This window comes from Mastigoproctus giganteus, chromosome 10 (genome assembly GCF_048544385.1).
Source record: "Mastigoproctus giganteus isolate SK-2022 chromosome 10, ASM4854438v1, whole genome shotgun sequence".
In the NCBI taxonomy this organism is placed as follows: domain Eukaryota; kingdom Metazoa; phylum Arthropoda; class Arachnida; order Uropygi; family Thelyphonidae; genus Mastigoproctus; species Mastigoproctus giganteus.
The window spans coordinates 141156544-141179907 of NC_143584.1; the positions used below are offsets into that span (position 1 = coordinate 141156544).

The 23364-nt window shown below is 36.4% G+C and overlaps 1 protein-coding gene across 1 annotated transcript in view; it reads left to right on the forward strand.

Moving 5' to 3' along the window:
- The window catches only part of LOC150079323 (protein alan shepard-like), a 199744-nt gene that overhangs the window by 93938 nt on the left and 82442 nt on the right, over positions 1 to 23364 (forward strand). The window contains exons 4-5 of the mRNA XM_090382669.1: positions 10691 to 10782; positions 18681 to 18838. Of these exons, the coding sequence (XP_090238795.1) occupies positions 10691 to 10782; positions 18681 to 18838 (250 nt within the window). The remainder of the gene's footprint in view (positions 1 to 10690; positions 10783 to 18680; positions 18839 to 23364) is intronic.

Sequence of the window (23364 nt, forward strand, 5' to 3'; positions counted from 1 at the left end):
GATAACCACACTCTTCCAATAGTAAATAGTATTCGTCTACAAGGCTTAATTTTTGACAGCAAGTTGTTGTTGTTATTAGGAGCATTAGCAACTAAGGCGATATTGCTCCAGGATATGCGGCGGTCATTCCCTGACCTTTCCGCATCCTCCGTATTTGGTGGTGACAGGCTCGAACCCCGGTCTAATCAAGAAGCGTGTGCTACGCACTGCTGCTCCTTCCCACCTGGCTACGGAAGCACCCTTTGACAGCAAGTTAAACTATCAAAGGCACATTGAACATCTCCGGATTGCTTGTCAAAAAAAGATGAACATACTCAGAACCTTATCAGCAACAACTTGGGGAGCAGATCATTACAGATTACTTCACTTATATATATCTCTAATGAGATCACACCTGGATTACGGTGTGCTTGTCTTTGATTCTGCTAGGGAGAGTGCTTATCTTGCCTCAATCCTATTCAACACTCAGCCCTAAGAATAGCTCTAGGAGCATTCAGAACATATCCAATGCAAAGCCTGTATGCTGAAGCCTATGAAGCTCCTCTAAATATCAGAAATATGTTATTACTAAACTATGCAACTAAGATCCAAAGCCAGTTGACCCATCCTAATTGGTCAATATTTAATGATCCACAGTTCACAACCTTTTATAGAAACAAATCACAGGCAACTTGGCCTGCAGGTATTAGGTTAATGGAATTAGCAGAAAATTGGAATGCACACTTCAGTAAAGTCCTACAAGATCCTGTAGATCACGACCCTCCATTGTTTGTAATCCTGCCATCTTGTGACATTTATTTCCATCAGTGGGGAAAACACTCTTTAACCGACATTCACATCCAACAGTTACATGTTGCTCATACACATTGCCATCCTGACTTCGCTAAAATATATACTGATGGATCGAAGTGTGTGTGTGTGTGTGTGGAACGGGTGCAGCAGTGGTATTCTGTGACACTACCATTTTTGTATCACTTCCAACAGAATGCAGTAGTTACACCACTGAATTATATGCCATAAAGCTTGCTCTGGAAAATATTTTCCATCTCTCAATCCAAAAAAGCATTATATACACACTCTAAAAGTGCCTCATTAGTCCTGCAAAACATTTCCCCACTTACTTGTCCATTACTAAAGCTCATCAGAACAGAGTTGATTTGTCTTGGTGAGCATCGGCAAAAAGTTGTCTTCTGCTGGATCCCAGGCCATACTGGAATACCAGGAAATGAAATTGCGGATGATGCTGCCAATCATCCATCCAGCACAGCCCAATGAATTTTCTTGTAGCTGTCAGTGATTACAAAATGTATATATGAAATATCTGTAACGGTCGATGGACACTTCAGTGGAAAATGCATATACATAACAAACTCCTTGAAATTAAACCTATCCCACAATTATGGGCTTCCAGCTTCTGTACAAACATACAAGAAGAGGTAGTCCTGGCTAGAGCCCGAATAGGCCACACTCATCTGTTCCTATTATCAGGTAATGACCCCCTACAGTGTATGCACTGCCAAAGACCACTCACAGTAAAACATATACATGTTGAATGTGCCTTGTATAACAACTCCTGTCAAATTTCATTCACATCTGTTTCAAACTTACAGGAATTGTCACTTGCCCATATCATAGGCGAAAAATCGAACCTTACAGAATTTTTCTCTTTCCTGAAACAAATGGGTTTATATGACCTTTTCTAACTTCATCCATAGATGCCAACAAATAGTATTAACTGCACCGATAGGTGCAATATGGCCTAAGTAGCCATTGCACCAGAAAAACCCAAGTACAACAACAATTATGCTAATGCTGGTGTACCCCAAAGTTTAGTTCTTCCTCCTGTTCTTTTTGAGCTTCTTTCACTGATTGGAAATTCTTTCCATAGTTTTGCTGATTGTGCACAGTACATTCTACCTTCCAGTTGAGAAACTTTGCCCTTCACAAACAATCTAAACTTCTTGGATATCCACCACAAATTCCTTAAATGCTGATCTTGGTAATTTTTCAACCTTCACTCAACTTCAATCCTTTTGATACTCAGTCCTGTGTTATTTCTTGCAACTTGCAAAAAAATGTACTGCTGCTATGCTCATCTTTGATGATACTTGGATTTCTAGCAAGATCATGTATCTCTATTAGGCATTACCCTGACTTCTAACCTCACTTGGCATAAGAATATCATAAATACTGATTCCTCTGCTTGAAAAAATAATATAAAATAACTGGATTTTCTTTTTCACTCTTGGCTTTATTTTCTTCTAAACAGCTACATGCTGCACTAATCTCAAATCCATTGTACCATGGAATATTTTCCCACATCTAGTATGGCAACCCCAAAATCTTTGATGCTTCCAGACTCCATTCTAAAACAGGCAGTCAGGTTAATTAATAGCCTCTCTCTTACAAAGTGTCTCATAGATGTTTAGTTTCTACTGCATGCCTTTTTCTGTAGATACTTCCATGGTCACTGTTCTTCCAAATTGGCACCTGTAATTTTCTCATTCTCCTCCAAACCAGTCCAAATTCGTAGCTGGGCCAGGTCAGCACTAATTGACTGTCTAACTCCAAACTCATAACCAATTTTTTCCCTTCTTCAATTATCAGGCCTCCATTCTCTTAAACAACTTGTTTTCACATGTATTTCCTGAAATTTGCAATCTATGGAAATCATGTCTAATGTCAAAAAGTATATTCTGGCTTCCCAGTATTCAATCCATATGCAATACTGAGTACTTAGGTTCTAATACTCTTCCTGTTTTGTGTTTTCATTAAAAAAAAAGACACATTTCACAGTACAATATTTTATTGGTGTGAATAACAGTGATACAGTGTTTTACATCTTACACAGTGAACTTTGCCAGTCAGTTGTGTCCTTTTATTATAGCTCCTCATACTTTTAAGACTTAAAACCATTTTTAGGCCTGTTAACATACTGTATATGTGTAAAGCATTTATTGTCTTGACCATGTCTATCTGTCTGTCCATTTTTCTGTATGTTACCATTTGACTCCAAGTGGATGGATTTTCATAAAATTGTATTTCGAATTGTAAGAGCAATGAAGCCCAATTTTTTCCCACTATAAGTACTCTTGTTTAAATATAAGATCAATATCATACCTTTATTGTAGGAAATCTTGACCTGATGCTCACATCAAACTGATCTGGTTAATGTAATATAAAATCTTTAAGTATTAAAATGCGAACATATCCCTATTAAAGGATTGTTAAATTATATGATATTATATAAAACTAAACTTGTCTTCAATTCACATAGTCTGCTAACTGCTATCAAGGAAAGAGCCAAGCGCAGCCGATGCACATCAACCTACCCCAAACTAAACCCATCAGCAATGATAGACCAGAAAGAGAAGACAATTGTCAAACTGTATTAAAACTAAATTAAAACCGTATTAAAATATTATTAGGCTGAACTTCTTAATACACGACCTAGTATTTTGGTTGTAAACTGTGCTCACAAGAAGTAACGAGTTAAAACAATATCCACTCTCTTATACTTTAAAATAGACGCATCGCGATGAGATTATTACCGTTAGCCAATGTGAATCGTGCTATTCACACATGCGTGTGAAGCCACGAGTAGCTGAAACACTTGAAATGAAATTAAACTGTTATTCTATAAATGTACGGAGACCATATACTATTTCGGACTTGTGGACCTTCACACGCATGTGTGAATAGCACGATTCACATTGGTTAACGGTAATAATCTCATTGCGATGTGCCTATTTTAAAGTATAAGAGAGTGGATATTGTTTTTACTCGTTACTTCTTGTGAGCACGGTTTGCAACCGAAATACCTGGTCATGTATTAAGAAGTTCAGCCTAATAATATTTTAATACGGTTTTAATTTAATATAGTTTTAATACAGTTTAACAATTGTCTTCTCTTTCTGGTCTATCATTGCTGATGGGTTTAGTTTGGGGTAGGTTGATGTGCATCGGCTGCACTTGGCTCTTCGTTGATAGCAGTTAGCAGACTATGTGAATTGAAGACAAGTTTAGTTTTATATAATATCACATATTTTAACAATCCTTTAATAGGGATATGCTCATGTTTTAATACAGCAGGCCCCCATTATAACGCGGTTCCCTTTATGCTGATTCGCTATAATGCTGTTCTTATATTATAACCCGTATCTGACTATAACGCTCTTTTACAGATTGCATTTTTGGTATATTTAACGAGATCGTTTCATTTGATGGAGTCGATAGCTTGAAAATGAATACCAAAACAGCATTAAAATGTTTCCCACGCTCAGTGAAATTTTCTCGCATGCTAATTTAATTGCAGTACAGTGACTTGTTATGTAGTTCCGAGATCAACATTTTAAAAAATGATCAAGTATATTGCTTGTAATATTTGCGTTATATGCATTTATCCAAAGTCTAGTCATCACTCAGTACAGTATTAGACATTGTGCGAAACAGACAGTTTGCTTGAATATTGTATCATAATTAATGCAGCGCCAAGCGATATTAGTGATCACAGCGCCTTTCCAGAGTGATTATCTAGCACGCTTAACTGTAAATATGTTTCTCCAGAGTTTCAAAAGTCCGATAACTCCTGAATATTATAATTAAATAGATATATTCAAATATTATAACCTAGAAAGGAAAGCCACCTTTCTTTAATCCCTCTTTTACTTTTAGTTAATACTAACCCTTTTCTTCGCTTGGGTCACTAGGTGGCACCGCTCTTGCCTCCATGTGGTGGGGCTGGTAACCTGGGAGAAAAAGACAATCTCCTAGGGCCAAAAAGAGCATATCATGAGTAAGTTAAACTCAGACTTTTCTGGGCTGCCAGACGCAACCCAGATATCAAAAAAGAAAGATAGTTCCACAGCAGGAACTGCAAAGCGCCAAAAAACTGAGCCAGAGACATATCCAATTCCAATCTATCTGATCATTCATTCAACTGGTGAGATTGCAGTTGGCAAACTTTCTCCATTTAGAGTTCAAAAGGAATTGGAAAGTAGATCAGGATCTCCAAAATCTGTAAAAAGACTCAGATCAGGAGATATTCTCATTGAGACATCTAATGCCAAACAGTCTGAGCGACTTCTGAAAACTAATTTCTTTGCAGGATTCCCAGTAACTGTAAAGCCCCACAGATCACTGAACACCTCTAATGGAGTGATCTCAGACTGGGACTTACTAGATGTATCTGAAAAAGAAATGCTAGAAGAACTGAAAGAACAAGGAGTTATTCATGTCAAGAGAATCTCCACCAGAAAAGATGGCAATCTGATCCCTACCCGCAATCTGATCTTGACCTTTAATACACTGAATCGTCCATCATCCATTAAGGCCGGATATCTGGTATGTAATGTCAGACCATATGTCCCAAACCCGCTACAGTGTTTCTGATGTCAGAAGTATGGACATTCCCAGACAGCTTGCTGGGGAACCCCTACTTGCGCAAAGAGTGGTTCAGTTGAACACAATTGCGAAAACTGTAATGCTCCTCAATCAGTATGTCCAAACTGCAAAAAAGATCATCCCGCTTATGCTAGAACATGTGAGCACTGGAAAAGTGAGAAACTTATCCAGAAATATAATCTGCTCCTTATGCTAGAACATGTGAGTGCTGGAAAAGTGAGAAACTTATCCAGAAATATAAAACCGAGCATAATGTTTCTTACCAAGAAGCAAAAAGAATCATCTCACCACCAACTCATGCAAACAGACTTACGTATGCCAGCCACCAAAAAATTCCAATCAACCGCATCGCAAACTAAACTAACAGTACCCCCAAAAGAGTCTTTCTCGAATTACGTAAAATCTCTGTACAGTGCAACTCAAACCCAAGCAGTCAATACACCAATTTCCATACTACAAGAAAATCTCCGGATCAAGGACTCAAAGAAAAACATATCCTAACTTCTAGTCACCAACAACAAATGGACACTAAAGAAAAATCAGCAGATGACCCTGTCCAAATTTTTGTTGAAGAAGACATGGACACCGAAAGGCCTTCCTTCCCAAAAAAAAAAAAAAGATAAAAACAAAAGTGAAAAACAGAAAACCTCAGCAACCCGAAAACGCTCAGAAAGTCTAATAAAAGATAAACAATGAACAGAATAATACAGTGGAATTGTCGTGGATTCCGTGCCAATATCGATGACCTATACGATCTTTCCTGTAAATACTCACCAATATGTGTCTGCCTTCGAGAGACGTATTTAAAACCCCAAAATACACCAAAACTGCCTCGTTATAACATTATTAGAAAAGACAGAACCAATCAGAATATTGCACATGGTGGTGTAGCTATTTTAACAAACCCACATATTCCTGCCAAACAGGTCTTACTGAACTCCCCCCCTCGAGGTAATAGCAGTCCGTGTAGCTGCTGACATCCATATGACAATCTGCTCCTTATACATCCCACCAAGCTATACCTTCCAACAAAATGATCTCAACAATCTTATAGCTCAACTCTCAACACCTTTCCTCATTCTGGGAGACTTAAATGGGCATGACACTCAATGGGGTAACAACAACATCGATCAAAGAGGAAAACTAATTGAACAGTGTCTAGATAATAACCTCCTTCTAAATGACAGTTCACCTACATACGTTCATCTTCCTTCAGGAACAAGTACTGCAATAGACTTGTCTATCTGTTCAGCAACCTTATATCCTACTCTAAAGTGGACGATAAACGATCCACTACATAGCAATCATTTCTCCATAATAATTGAATTACTTAATAAGCCCTCTCATCATCCTATTAAAATTCCACATTGGCTCACTGATAAAGCAGATTGGCAGTCCTATAAAAAACTAACTAAGCTTGATCCCAAAATAATCCAAAATTTCACAACTGATGAAGCAGTTGACTATGTCACAAAAACGATATTATATGCAGCAGAAAAAAACGTGCCGAAATCCTCTTCAAAATTACCAATTCGTCCAAAAACCTGGTGGAGTGATGAATGCCTTGTGGCTAAAAAAGAGCAAAGCTTGGAATTCTTTTCACCGGAGTCCAACCATAACCAATCTCATTCAATATAAGCGTGCTAGAGCAAGAGCGAGATATGTTAGATGCTGCAATAAAAAGGCTGCTTGGATCCACTTCACTTAGACTATCAATCAAGCAACTCCTACACATAAAATTTGGAAAGCAGTCAGAAAAATGAGTGGTAAATATAAAATGATACCCCTACCCATCATGGAATGGAGATGGCAGAATGTAAATGATCCTGCTGGAATTGCCAATATACTAGGTGAAACCCTTTGCAAAAACATCAGCAATAGAAAGTTATACACCGACCTTCAGAAGATTAAAAACAAGTTTAGAAAAACAAAAGTTATAACTTCTCTTCAAAAGGAGATGAACAATACAACTTACCTTTTACTATCCACAAATTACATAGAGCCTTGTCAACATCTAGACGCAGTGCTGTAGGACCAGATAATATTTATTATTCCATGATACAGAAACTAAGTACCGAATCAATACAGTCACTTCTTCATCTATTCAATAGACTCTTCCTGGAAGACAAATTCCCTAATCAATGGCATCATGCTACGGTCCTTGCCTTCCCTAAACCAGCTAAAGACCCTACAAATCCCACTCATTATAGACCAATCGCCTTGACCAGTTGCATTTGCAAAATTCTCGAAAAGATGGTGAACTGCCGACTGATCTGGTACCTTGAAAATTTCAATCTACTACATTCTGTACAGTTCGGTGTTCGACAAAACAGATCTACACTAGATATACCTGTCAGACTAGAGAATTCCATTCGGAATGCATTCCTCAGATCGGAACATCATGTGTTAGTCTGCTTTGATATCAGTAAGGCCTATGATTCCACGTGGAAGTATGGAATACTCCGTGAATTACATCGCCATGGACTTCGGGGGTCACCTCCCGTTTTTCATACAGAATTTCCTATGCAAGCGTACATTCCAGGTTTGATTTAAAACCTCACTGTCCCAAGTATTTTCATAAGAAGAAGGAGTTCCTCAAGGCTCTGTACTCAGTGCTTCACTTTTTATAATTGCAATAAACACCATTGCCGGACAAATTCCAAACACTATTGATAAAGCACTGTTTGTAGACGACCTTAGTATTTGGTATCATGCGAAAAACATGAATACTATTGAGAGACAGTTGCAAGATCTATTCATGGGCTCAGACTAATGGATATCAACTTTGTCCTGAAAAAACATTTTGCATCCATTTTTGCCGCCTAAACGAAAACTCGATCCCAATCCGGAGCTACAACTGAATTGCCAACCAATAGCAGTTCATCCCAGCATACAGTTCTTAGGAATCACTTTAGACCATAAACTCACTTTCGTTGAGCATATCAAAAGACTAAGAACATCATGTCAACAAAAACTAAATATCATCCGGGTTCTCTCTGCAACTAATTGGGGAGCTGATCGCCTTTCTTTATTACGGTTATATAGAGCATTAATAAGATCGAAACTTGATTACGGAGCACCAGGCTACAGTTCAGCAAGACCTAGTGCCCTTCGCTGGCTTTGACTGCCTTTGCTTTAGGGGCATATTGCACGTCTCCAACACATAGCTTATATGCTGAAGCACACAAACCCCCTCTCTCAATCAGGCGACAACAACAACTGATATTACGTTATGCCTATAAAATTAGATCTATGCCAGAACACCCAAACTGGCCCATATTTTTCACATCACAGCACAGCAGGTTATACGAAAACCACCCTAATGCTAATCGTCCTTTGGGTATGAGAATAAAACACCTCTTAAAAGAACTAAATTTAACCTTAGACAATGTGGCACATAGCCTCCCATCCTCTCTTGCTCCTTGGAATATCATTCCACCCTCATGTGACTTACATCTGCATGAATGGAATAAATCTACATTGCATAGAGAAAACTTCTTGCAACTATACCATGCAGTAGTGGACCAGTTTCCCAGCTTTTCCATAGTACATACTAATGGATCAAAGAATGATGTCCACGTTGGAATCGCCGCAGTTTTTCCAAACATCACATTTACTTATCAGTTATCACGTGAGTTCAGTATATTTTCCGCCGAACTAATAGCAATTCAGGTTGTACTGAATCATATTGAGTCCTCTGATATTAACAACAGCATAATTTTCACAGATTCTTTAAGTGCACTTCAAGCACTAAAAAACACCATGAATGTCACCCGCCCAGTTGTGAAAAGAATAGTCAGCTCTGTACATACCTTATCAGAACTTGGGAAAAACAAACACTTCTCTGGGTCCCAGGACATATGGCAATTCCTGGAAATGAACTAGCGGACAATGCTGCCAAATTAGCCCACCTACCACCTGAGAACAAATGGAAAGTGCCTCATCAAGACTATTGACCAATAATCCAGGAAAAATGCATGTGCCGATGGCAGTTATCATGGGAAAATCAACCTAATAATAAACTTCGAAGTATCAAGCCAAACCTTGAGCGATGGCCTTCCAGCTTTAGTTCAATCCGACATCGGGAGGTAATATTGGCTCGTCTGCAAATAGGTCACACAAATATCACTCATGGTTATCTTTTAAGAGGAGAGATACCCCCTCGATGTCATTACTGTAATACAATGCTCTCAGTGAAACACATTCTGGTTGAATGCACAAAATATACAAGAGAATGCCAGAATCTTTGCACTTCAGCCACAAGAGAAGATCCTCCTACACTTACTTCACTTTTAAATAATGAAACAAATGTCTCAAGCATTTATAACTTTCTCAAGATGATTAAAGTATATGACCTGCTTTAGTTAGCTAAAAAAAAAAAAAAAAATTACTTTCTGGTTCCTTTTTTCCATTTTCTCTATTTGAGAAGAAATGGCATGCGTAATTGTCATATGTATAGCGCACTATGGTCATAGTTGCCGATGCGCCCAATAAATCCCGAAAAAAGTCGAGAATAGTATCTAATATTTACATATTTTTAATTTTTTTTAGTAATATTGGTACATTTAATAAGCAGAAATATATAAGCCTATAAAACATGAGCATATTTTATAGGCTTTTCAACTGGAAGATGTTTTTTGCCCAATACATTTTCAGCAGAAATAGCGTTTCTGATTTTTTTTTTTTTTTTTTAAATAAACAAGTGATAAAAATAATTAAAAAATCTTTACACTTTATAAAAAAATTTTTTATTAAAAATTAAAAGATAAGTATTGCCACCTTTTAAGAAAAGGTGATATATTAGTATAATCAATGGACAATTCAAAAACAAGTTTTTTCCAAAAATTAAAAAAAAAAAAAAAAACCTACCAGGTGCCATGTCACTGTTGGTGTTATAGGATTTATGTTACCACATTGAGTTGAATATTTATTTAAGACTGTTAGAATCCTTCTTTTAGGATTCTTATTTGTAATTAATATGAATGTTAGTATTAGAGGGGCAAAATGATGTAAGGGAGTAAGCTCACACAGCATCAGCAAAAAAAAAAAAAAAAAAAAAATCATTTAATCATCTTTTAATAATTTGTCCAGTCTAAATTTGAGACTGGCCACTTTCACAAGCTAGTTTGTTTCATTATGTTGTGAATTGTAATAATTAATAGTAAATATACTTGTGCAGGGTTTTTTTTTGTTTTGTATGTAACATGCTGTATTGAAAACATTGATAAATTTTTATTAAGAAGGTAACTTTCTTCCTTTAATACTTTTTTTTTTTTTGTGTGTGTAGGATATGGTTTTGTTGATTTCGAATCTCCGATGGCAGCTGAAACTGCAGTTAAAGCACTTCAGGCCCAAGGAGTGCAAGCCCAAATGGCAAAAGTAAGTTAGCATTTTCTTTACACTATTACACAAAAGTTAGTTGTCATACAAGGTGGGGGGAAATGCCTAAAATGTTGTATTAGTGGAGATACTCATTGTTCTCCATGAACTCATAGTTAGTGCATCATATATGATTCATAAGTTAATTTGTAGGTAGATGCTAATATAGTTGCAGAATAGTGGCTACTGTGTGCTGCATGGATTTGTTTAATGTTCGAAATGCAGTAATTTCCACAACTATTGTTATCCTGTGGCCTTCTGACGAGATAGGACTAAATAATGATCTGTTTTCTATTTTTATTTGTTTCATTTATTTATGTTTGATGTGAAATATTGTTGTGATATTTCACATTATTTGGCCTCGTGGTTATCCAGAGGGCACTGGTCTAAATTTGTATTTTATTGGCTTGTAAATTTAATCTACATTTGTCTTTTATTTATAATGTTCAAAATTTTAGGTATGTATTCTTTTCACAATACAGTCAGTCCTCGTACAACACGTGTTTACACTACACGAATTTGATCATACATGATTTATAAATAGGGGAATGATATCTTATATAACACGAACCAAATTCGCTTATGCACGGATTCGCCTTTGTGTTTACAAGAAATGGCAGTCGAATGCAGAATCACCCCAACCGAACGCAACACGATAGGAATGAAGAGAAGATTCTGAAAATGTATTTATGTTTTTTATATCAGTGAAGGGGAAACACATTTCATAAAATAAAAGCCAACACAATTCCAGCTATCGGTGTAATTGCAAATGCAATTCGAGTTTACTACCAGTTTATAACAGATTCCACTAGCAGAAACACAACTGGAAATTGTTTTTATTGTTTTATGGTAGTAACCCCTAGAAATGTGCTTTAGTAAAATGTGAGGTGTTAACAGTGTATCTCTGCCTTTATGGTGTTGTTTATTCAGTTGCTACATGTGTGCAGCTTTGTTTATGTGTATCAAACGTGCCTCCTCGTTTTGTAATTGTACTTTATTCACTAAAAATGAGTAAAATACTTAAAAGGTGTGAAAAGGAAGTGTCCTGGTGAAGACACTGCAGATTCAGGGAGAAAAAGAAAAGCAATATCGATAAACAGAGTCAAACTGGGTCAAAAATTCTTACACGAGAAAATTTATAGTGGCCTCATACTATGTTTTATGGCCAAAATCACACCGGCCTCCGGCCCACCGGAGTTTCCCCGGTAAGGCTTCTGGCCAGTCCTCCTCTGTCGATAGAAAAAAAATATGAAATTGTGAAACGCTTTGAGTGAAATGAAAGACCATGTGATATTGCACGTGCTACGGACCTAAATGAGGCAATGCCAAGAATCACAAAAATGCAGAGAAAATAAAAACAACTTTCATAGCAGGAACAACTCAAGTGTAATTAAAATCCATTAGATTAAGGCACAAAGAATTGGAAGAGATGGAAAGGCTGTCATCTGTGTGGATAGAAAATCAAACAAAAAAAAGAGTTTGCTTACAATAGAAGCATCCACAATATTTTATTATGTAATAGTCGTAATAAAATACGTATTTTATTACGATTATTTATTGTGTTTGGTAATGTTTTGGTTACAAATGTGTGTTCAATCTTGGGTGGTCGGCACCTAACCCTATTTTTCCCATAGGGCGTGTTGTTTATATTGCACGAGGGTTTCTAGGAACACAACTATCGTGCTATACGAGGACTGACTGTACTTTCTTTTCTTTTCTTCCTCTCCCCCCCACTTCTGTGTTCCCCCCCCCCCCCCCCCCCCCAATGTGTTTAAGTTGCATTTCCTTTGCAGCACTTATCCATCTTACTGTCCTACTTTTAATTTTCATTATGTTCTAGGCAACATGTTGGCTATGCTAACATAGCCCCTTATATTCACCATTTCTCTTTATTTCTTTTATTCTTTTTTCTTCATAAGCTATTAATGTTTTTTTATGTGAAATACTTGAAAATAGAATAATTAAAGAAATGTTGTTAGATAAAATCCTGTGTGTATATTCTCCGCTATGAATTGAAAAGGTGAGTTATAATTATAAGAAATTTAAAGGTATCATATCTCCTCGTACCTGCTCTTCCCTCATCACTGGCTACTATCAGTACTAAATGAACACCCAACTGGACATCTTCCTCATAAGAATGACAGCACTGAATTGATAGCATTCAACTCAGATCACTTCCCATTGCACCTACCCAACTTTACAGACCTCCGTTGTTCTGCAAGCAGTCTTGCTTTTCCTGGCCTTCAGTGGGCTCCCAGACCAGGGGTGATTCCTACTTCTTCCTGCCTCTTCTTTCCACTGGAGGATGTCTTGTTTCCTCATTCTCCTCCTTTTGCTTACTTTGACTCCACCACTTGTACTATCTTCCCCCCCCCCTCCTTTTTTGGTCTCCGTCTAGAAAGCTCAGGCGACCCTGGCAGAGATCAGCCAGAGTATGACGGCCTCCTCCGGCTACTTGGCCGCAGAGCCCCTAGTGGGACTCTACGAACAAGTAGCCAGAGACACAACAGAACATAACACAATACTACATAAACCAGACACTACACCAGAAACCACAGGTAGCACCTAACCCTTAATACTATGCCTGTGTGTGTTTGTAAGGAAAAAGAAGAAAATGAAAGTGAGATTTATGGACAAGGGCCACTGACAGACGAAAAGTATTCATTGACCATAATCAAAATATGTGATATAAGTAATAGAAAGAAGAAATATAGAAAACACGAGTAAAGACATAAGTAATAGAGCAAAGAAGAGAAGAAAAGAGTAAAGAAATTACAGTATAAAAAATAAAATATACAAATAAATATAGATAAGTATATTGTTGTATATTGCATAACCCTGGTATCGTTATTGAGAGTCATCCGTCAGAATTGTGCAAAAAGATGACAATATAGAGCCTCTGTTTCTAATGTAAAACACAATTAAAAAATAGTAAATAAGGGAGAATTTAATAAAATTAATGAATTTTAAATATGTCAAATTTAAATATTTAATAAAAAAAATTACAAATATTTGAATTGAAATTCAAATACAGTTGGACTTCTATATAATGAAATCGATAGTTCACTTAAAAAAATTCGTTAAACAAAAATTTCATTACAGAGAAATATGACCTTTTCAACAATGAAAATACATTCAGAAATATAGTAAAAGATGGGAAATAAATGGGAATGAATGAATTTTCTAACATTTTAAAACAGTTAATTTATTAACACATGCATATTAAGAAATGACTACTCACACGATGCGCACAATATGTTAGTACGCTTTTAATAATTATTTCATAAAATATTTGGTTATTTTTTGCTGTACGTCGTTTGTAAAAATGTTTGCGTTTGTTTAAACACTCATATTTTTTGGCACATTTTCTTCACTCTGAAGGCCTTGATACAAAGTTTCAAATGCTCCAACATTTCATGTTTGAAAGGTTTAATATTGCCCTCATTTTCATTCAATTAATTATTGGTGTTATCAGTAGTTCTTTGAATACTCCAGAATGTTGTAGTCACTTGTATATTCAGCTACTATGACATCATTATCAACTCCTAAAAATTCATTAAGAACAATTTCTCCACTAATCAAACCTTTCGTTTGGAGTTCTTCCCAAGATTGCTCAAAATCTTAAAGTATTCATCACTGTTAATTGGCGTTTTAGCAAAATCAGCTTTTTCAAAACTATTCTTAATTGCTATTTCCGTCACATCTTGACTCCACAGCATTTACAGATGTGATATGCATCTGCCAATCTATAACAGAATCTATAGGTTGCTTGGTTTTTCTGTTCTCAGTATCATTTTTTTTTTGGTGTGCCTTTGGTAGTGCATTTCCAAATTCTTAATAATGCCGTGATCCACTAACTGCAGTTTTTTTTTTTTAACAAGATATTCGGAGGGAACAAAATAAGCTTCACACTTGTAAGTTTCAAAATTACTGAGTGAAGGTGGGCAGGGCAGTTGTTGACAATCAATGCGATTTTTCTGTTTTCTTTCATCATCTTTTCTATCGAAATTTAAAATCCACTGTTCAAAAATTTCACTTCTCATCCAAGATTTTTTTTTGTAGTCCAACCTAACGACTTTACTCCTTTGAAACATCAGAGTTGTTTACTTTTGCCTATTACCAAAAGCTTCAGTTTTTCATTACCAGCCATATTTGCACCAACCGAGACTGTAATTCTCTCCTTACTATTTTTACCACCTACACGTTTATCACCGTTAAAAGTCAGTGTCGTGTTCGGCAAACATTTAAAAAATAGACCTGTTTTATCAATGTTGAATGTTTTTCGACTTGTAGTCCTCCATAATTTTTTTAAAAACTGTTTATTTCCAATGGGTACATTCATCTTCAATTACAACCCCACTTTCACCAAAAATAACTTTTGCGAGTAAGCCATGGCACTTTTTAAATTTTTTTCAGCCAACCAGAACTGGCTTGGAATGTTTTATGCCCCAGAAAAGATGTGTATTCCATAGCCTTTTCTTTTATTAATGGCCCTGATATCAGCATGTTTTGATCTCGAATAAACTTCACCCACTTAAAAAAGGCTTCAATCTACATCTTCATACAGGCATAATTTTGCATGCTTCCAACTGGATCCCATTTCCAAATTGAAACACGGATTTCAGAATGGTTGACACACTACTGGCAGGGATATCAAATATTAGTGTTTTATTTTTTTTAATGCCCAGATATACACTATTAAGCACTTCCACTTTTTCCACTCGAGGATTTCCTCTTAAACATTGTAAGGTTACTTGCAGAGCAGCTAAAACAAAACTGATTTAGGGACAACTTGTACCTACCATGTAAACAAAGACAGATGAAATTTAGTGAAAATGTGGATGACTCATTTCTGCAAATCAACAGGTGCATTTCTGCGATAAACGAAAGTCACTTTCTCCTAATTCTCTAATAGGGTGCTTACAGTAGAAAACAGGTTGACTAGAGCCAATGTCCACGTCAGGAATATGCCTTAATCTTTACCAATGGCTGTGGACACACAAAAGATAGCAGTTGACCAGCTCCACTTCTCTGTACAGTAGAGGCGATTGTATGGGTTTCACTAGCACCACTAAATTGTGGAATGTTTTAGCTCTTAATTCGTGCTTTCTACAGCATCAGCTCTATTGCCGAAAGGTGCGAACAGTCCATACCCGGATCTGTCTAAATCAGTTTGTTATAAGGAAACTTGGTCATTACATTGAAAATATAATGACCAAGGGGAAATCAAAAAAAAAATGGTTATATGGAAGTTTGTTAAAGAGAGGGCCCGACTGCATTTGAAATATTGCTCTGTTTTGGTGTGCTTTACATTAGAAACAGGGGCTCTGTATTGTCTTTGTGCAGTTCTGATTATTGACTTTCAGTAATGACATCAGGGTTATGCAGTATATGACAATATACTTTTTTTTTTTATTGGTACATTTTTATTTATTAATTGTTTTACATCATTTCTTTGCTCTTCTCTTCTTCACACAACTTATGTATTTGCCCCCCTTTTCTATATTTATTCTTTCTATTATTTATATCTTTCTTTCTATTATGTCTTTACTCCCTTTTTTCTATATTTATTTATTTATTTATTTTATTATTTTTTTTTGTTAGTTGTTGGCACATTGGCTTCTGTGGCCATAATGCACCTTCCAAAGTTTTTGCACTACTCTGATCCAAGCCTGAGGTGGGATTCGAACCCGTGACCTTTGGGTTGCCAGGCAGGTACTTTACCCACCTGGCTAGCCAGGTTGGCTATATTTATTCTTTTACTTATATCACTTGCATATACATATATGTACCTATTGTCTTCACCATGTCTGTCTATGTGTAACAGAGGGACTCGTAGTGGACAGATTTTCACTAAATTTTATATTTGGACATTTTAAAAAAAATATTTGTCGAGCCATTGCAAATTTCATTAAAGTCGGAACAATAGAAATCCAGAAATTAATACTTCATTTTTTATGCATATTGTATTAAATAAAGAAATTCATAGATTAAGCGTGAATTTAATGCAGTATTGTTAGCTTTAGACAGTCCATGCATGCCTCATGTGTATTGCTATGTTAGACTTGTGAATGTGGTGTTGCTTGTGAAGATATACAAAAAAAAAAAATCTATGCAGGAGAAGAGTAATAAATATTATTCAGTTGAAATTAAACTGAAAGGCTAAGTTTAGAGAACATAAAACTGTAGAGTTTTATTAAGTGTTTTATAAAGTATCTTAGTAATTAATTGATAAAGAGATAACTATGTCTACTTTTCACTTCTGTTAATCACAGAAAAAAAAAATCAAATAACTTAATCAAAGAAGCCAACATGCCTGAAATGTAATGCACTGTGTACATTAACTAACTCTTGTTTTGAAGAAACTATGTGGTTGTTGTTGGAACTACAATTGTACAGATTTGTTCCAGGAAAGAGGACTAGGAAATGCATTCAAAAGTTAATAAAAAATTCTCACTGATATTTGAACCACCTGTATGTAATGCTGTAATAAGTGCGTTAACTGACTGCTGTGTACAGACTGTGTAACAATGAAGTTGACACTCCTTGTAGCTTTTGGAGTGATGAATGGATTGGTGAAAGGGAAGGTTTTTTTTTTTTTTTTTTTTTTTTTTTTGGCTTCGTGCATCATATGCCTCTGCTAATGCTAATAAGTATCCTGAAATAAAAGCAAACTTATAATCCCTCTTCTTTAGTGCACTTGAAAATAAAAATTAGAAATCAACAATGAAATGTAATGTAAGACATTTCCCAGTAAAACATAAAATACAGTAAACCTGTAAAATGGGTATGCCATGCATGTGAAAAACTGCCAGACTACCCTTTGTTTGTTGTCTGTGTAAAATATACATTACACACAAATCATGTATTATTATTTTCTGAGTAATATTTCACATGTTGTTATTCTGTGGCAGCCCTCCCCCCCAACTATAACCACTCTTTGCTATTCTTTAACAAGATTGCCTGCCCAACTCTTAACTTGCAGTACCTTCCATGAAAAAATGTTTTCTTTGATTTCCTTATTAAAAATTCTACATTTAACCAAAAATGAATAAACAGCTGAATTCCAATCCAGAGTTGAAACATTGCTAGATCTAGCCATTTTTAAATGGACATAAATTAATTTATAGCATAGGAAATGTTTTAAAGCTGTCTCCTATTGCCCCTGAAGTCCTTTTTCACCAGCAAAGGGTAATTTAAATTGTTGTTTAATTATTTATAGCTGTTTGGAGTGCAACAACTCCTAACAGATATGCACTGAAATATGGCAAGTTGTTGCTTGAAAAAACGCTCACACAGTGCTCTTGTATAGCAAGAGTTCACTAAAAACAATATTGCTGCATTACAACATTCCCTTTACATATCTGATTTCTCACTGTGCAGTTTTTCATTTTATTGAAAATGAAACAGTTACAAGGCCATCACTTCTGCAGTGAACAAGAGATTATTGATGCAATGCAAAATGCCTTCTGTACTACCCAGCCAGAATTGCTACCAGTAACTGTATCAGCATTGCCAAAAGTGTTATTACTGCTCCTGGGGGTTTAAACAGATTACTTTAAAATTGCTTGTGTCTAGGTATTAGTTACATTTAATATTCAAGTCTGGAAACCTTATGATTGTACTGTGGACTACACTGCACTACAATCTTTTCCAATTCACAGTGGTATTAATTTTTATTTTGACAAGTGTTTAAACACAGTCGTGCTTGCCAAGCTCATTCCTTATGTAGTATAAATATGATGGACTGTTGTTAGTGAGCTATTCTAACATGCTTTCAGAGACAGGTTGTATATGCATTTTTCTGTTACTTTGAATAATATTTCACGAATTTAACATCATTGCTTGTATTTTTATGTTTTTCATTCTTCTAATATTAGACATTTGTTTATGTTTAGCAACAGGAACAAGATCCAACTAATTTGTACATTGCCAACTTGCCTTTGTACATGACAGAAACAGACTTGGAGAAAATGCTGGAGCCATATGGACTAGTAGTTTCTACTCGAATCCTTCGTGATAATAATATGCATTCTCGAGGTGTTGGGTTTGCAAGGTAAGATGCATATTTAAAAAAAAAAAATTACCCCTTTATTTTAATGTGGAAAATTGTAAACCAAAAGGAATACAGTTTGTATTTAGCTTATAATTCCTTTTCTGAGTCTCTATGGTGCTATTCGACTTTCCAGTCTGTCATGCACTATTTAACACAATTGTTCTTGTTTCCGTTGTTTATTTTCTATCCATTAGAATGCACCACCTGTTTCATGCATCTTCTAACTTCCAATCTTTCAGCATCATCAGGCTGTCAGGAACACTGCTGGTGAAAGGTTCTCAAGGCAATTCTCTGCCAAATTTGTATTATACAAAGGGTACTAGGAAAGTTTTGCAATATGACGCAACAATGAATCACAGGAAGCTGCTTGTTGCTGCATGTTGAGACATGTTCATACGTGCATAGTAGCCGCCGTGCCAAGTCAATGGGCTCAGTTATTCATTAGTAGTGAGAGTGTAAAGTGCTTGCGATGGCATCGTGGTCACGAAATGAGATAAGGATAGTTTTGCGGTATAATTTCGTGCGTGGTTTAACCATAGACCAGTGCTTAGAAGAAATGACTCTTGCACTAGATGATGATTGTCCACATCGTACAACGATATTCAGGTGGTATAGAGAATTCCAAAGGGGAAATTTCACTCTGGACGATTCTGAGAGGCCGGGAAGGCCACGAACGTCAGTTACGGAGGAAAACGTTACTGCTGTGAGGAAAATGCTTGACGAAAACAGGCGAGTGACCTACCAACAGATAGAGGATACTTTGGGCCTAAATGCACCAGCAATTCGTTCGGTTCTGCAAGATCATTTGCACGTGAAGAAACTTTGTTCTCTCTGGGTGCCGCATCAACTGACTGAAGAGCAGATGACACGACGTGTGACTTGGTGCCGAGAGATGTTAAAAATGTTTGATAAGGGACAATCTCGGTATGTGAACAACATCGTGACAGGTGACGAGACTTGGCTGTACTATTACGATCTGCCGACCAAGGCTCAAAACAAAGTTTGGGTCTTTGATGATGACGACACACCCGTAATTGTCAGAAAATCCCGATCTGTAAAGAAGAAAATGATAGCTGTATTTTTCAAATCGAGTGGAATTGTGGAACGTGTCGTTTTGGACACGCAGAAGACAGTCACAGCTAAGTGGTATAGTGAACAACGCCTGCCTAAAGTCATTGGATCTATGAAGAACCTGCGGCCAAAGTCAAGAATGGACACCTGGTACCTCCATCACGATAATGCTGCAGCTCACCGCGCCAAAGCCTGCACCGAATATTTGACCACGACAGGACTGAAACTTCTCGAGCACCCTCCCTACAGTCCAGACCTTGCTCCCTGCGACTTTGCACTGTTCCCGCATGTGAAAATGAAGCTAAAAGGGAGGCGGTTTTCCAGTGATGAGGACCTTCTACGAGCTTGGGACAACGAGTGTGCTTTACTCCCTAGTGAAACTTGGCAGAACTGGTTTAAAGATTGGTTTCGGAGGATGGAGAGGTGTTGAATGTAGAGGAAATTACTTTGAAAAAATTAAATAAACAAAGCTGTATTGCAAAACTTTCCTAGTACCCTTTGTATTTATTTTGTTTTTGCAATAAATTCATTGCCTCCATTATTTCCTAAATTGGGGAAAGCACCCTTTTGCAAATGCCAACATAAAACAACTCCATATTGCCCATACATAAAAGTATTTGCATTTTACAAAAATATATACGATGAATCAAAGTGGAGTGGGTGCTGCAGCTGTCTTCCCTCATAAAATCTCCATATCACTTCCCACAGATTGCAGCAGCTATACAGTTGAATTATGTGCCATCAGACTTGCAATATAAAATATTCTCCATCTGTCTATCCAAAAAAGCACAATATAAAAAAACACTGGTATGTACCAGCATTTCCCAAACTGTGTTCCGTGAAAAGTTGTAATTAAAAAGATGAAATAAAATAAATAAATTTTGCATATTTGTAGCATACACCACTTTTGTATCATTATAATTTTTAACATTATATTTTTTTCAGTTATTAATATACTGGCATAGACTAATAATCAAATAGACCGCAGATCACTTTATTTTGGCGCGCTTTTGCATAGAGAAGTATGTGTAGAGGTAATGACATCTAAATAAACTCGCTTCTTTGTATAAATTATTTTTTTGATAATTATGAGTATTCCGAAATATTATTATTAAAATAAATGACCATGGATTTGTGGTTGAAAAAAGAAACTTTAAAACGAGCAGCAAGTACTTCTAGTATTGCAACTGTGGTCGATAAAAATGAACACAATATTGTCACACGTCAAAGTGTGGATGAACAATTGCAGCCTTTTGTTCCCCAAAAATCCGAAGTAAAAAAACAGGAACCAACTAATAAAAGACCACAACGAAAGTATGATGACAGTTACTTGAATGTCGGCTTTACATGTGTTGGAAGTAAAGATGCTCCTGATGCACAGTGCACATTAATCGGGGCAGCCGTTTATTTGGGGCAAATCTTAAAAAACAGAAACCAATCGAGAAAATAGCCAGGGTTTACTTTGTTTAATTGGGACAACATGCCGTTTAATCGGAGTAGGAGACCGCAGCACTGGAGATTACCCTGAGTTTTTCCACTTTATTAAACAGATAAAATTATATGATCGTTTTAGACTGATGTCATAGCAGTCTTGATGCATGCGTAACATTCATATTGTTGATAGGTGCATTATGTGCTAATTATCCCCTGCACAAAAAAAAACAAAAAAACAACAACATTGCCTCCATCTGCATAGTTGAATGAGAAACCTGAGAAGCAAAGAGCAGTCCCCACTTTGGAAACAAAAATTAAAATTGACGAAGTTGTTATTGATTTGGATTTCTGATCAGCAAACTAAAGAAGTTATCACAAATTCCATTTTGATAAAGTGGAAGGCCAAGAGATATTTTCAGCAGTCTCAAGATGCACCAAGAAAATGAGAGGCAAAATTTTCTGCAATTAAGGGCTAGTTTGATAAATTTATATTAAGGACTGATTCGACTACATTGGGAATATTGTGTTCAGGTTTGGAGACTGCATCTAACAGACATTAAAAGTTCCCTGAAAGTTTCAAAAACAAACATCTTGTCTGGTGAGACTTGCAAACGGTATGTACATATGAGGAGAGACTAAGGATACGGGTTTCAGAGCAGTGAAATTAAACATAATTTTCAGGTGGGTCTGATTGAAGTGTCTAGGCACTAAGGGGGAGGAGTAGCAAAATTAATGATCGTGGAATTTTCACATTGGAATGGGATACAAAACTATTGGAGTGGATCTTTGAGTGTTTTCATTTGGCCAGCATGTTTTTGGCCACTGGAATAAATTGGATTCTTGAGTAATTGAATTGACAGTTTGATGAAATTTAAGGATGAGCTGGTTCACTGCCTTCTGGCAGGAAAGCATGTGAGGACAATTTTTTTTTTTTTTTTTTTTTTTGTGTGTGGTGGAGGGGAGATAATACTAATTCATTCAGTATTTATTCATTTATTTATGAGTCAGTGAGTTGGTACAAATCAGCAAGGAGCTGATATATGCTTCTAAGTTAAGATCACGTCAATAGTCTTCAGCATTCGTGCAATGTGGGCATCATCTTGAAGAAATTGCACAAAAAGAACTTTTATCATGAAGGAACAGAAGAGCTTGCTTGATCTTAAGTCATCTAAGAATCATTGGCCTCTTCAGTGTAGCAATGTTGTTTGGCATTCCAAGTCGAAACTGACACTTGATTACCATTGCTCTTCTAAATTCTTTCAAGCTCTTAAGAGCTTGAAAGAATTTAGCTTCCTGTAGTTTTTAAGTTGCCAAGAAAAAGCATGAATTACCAAGATCTTGTTCTGAGAGTGGCTCTTTTGTCATTTCCACTCTGCAGTAGAGCTTTGTCTCAGTAAGAACAGTGTGACAAAGAAACATAAATTGTTGACATACTCCCAGTTATCCTGCATGTAAGTGATACACCATACGTTCATTTTCACTGAATACTTGGAAGCCCCTGATGGAGAAATGAGTACTACATGTGTGCCTTAAAGTAGTAGTACTTTAAGGGAATTTTGGAAATGCTTCAACATCAGTAATGCAATAGACTACATTGCCAGTTGCCTGTGATGAAGTGAGTTCCCATTGTACAGATACCATATAAAGGAAGTTATGGCCTGCCTATGCCACTGATTTCTCTGTATTTCAAGAGGAGACACTCAAAAAAATGCAGGAAAGAATTATTGGCTTGGTAACTAGTTAAATTTGGAATTAGACTCTTGAGATCTTGAACTATTGGTGGTACATGCCATCAATTGAATAGATTGAGGCTGAGAGAGAGAGAGAGAGAGAGAGAGAGAGAGAGAGAGAGAGAGAGAGAGAGAGAGAGAGAGAGAGAGAGAGAGAGAGAGAGAGAGAGACCTTTGTAGTAGTGAAGATTGGTTTCTATCTGTTTTCATTATTATAAGGAGGAAACTGTCAGCTTCTGGATTTTATAAGTTTTTATTCTTCAAGGAGTAAAGTGATATGCACACTGTTTA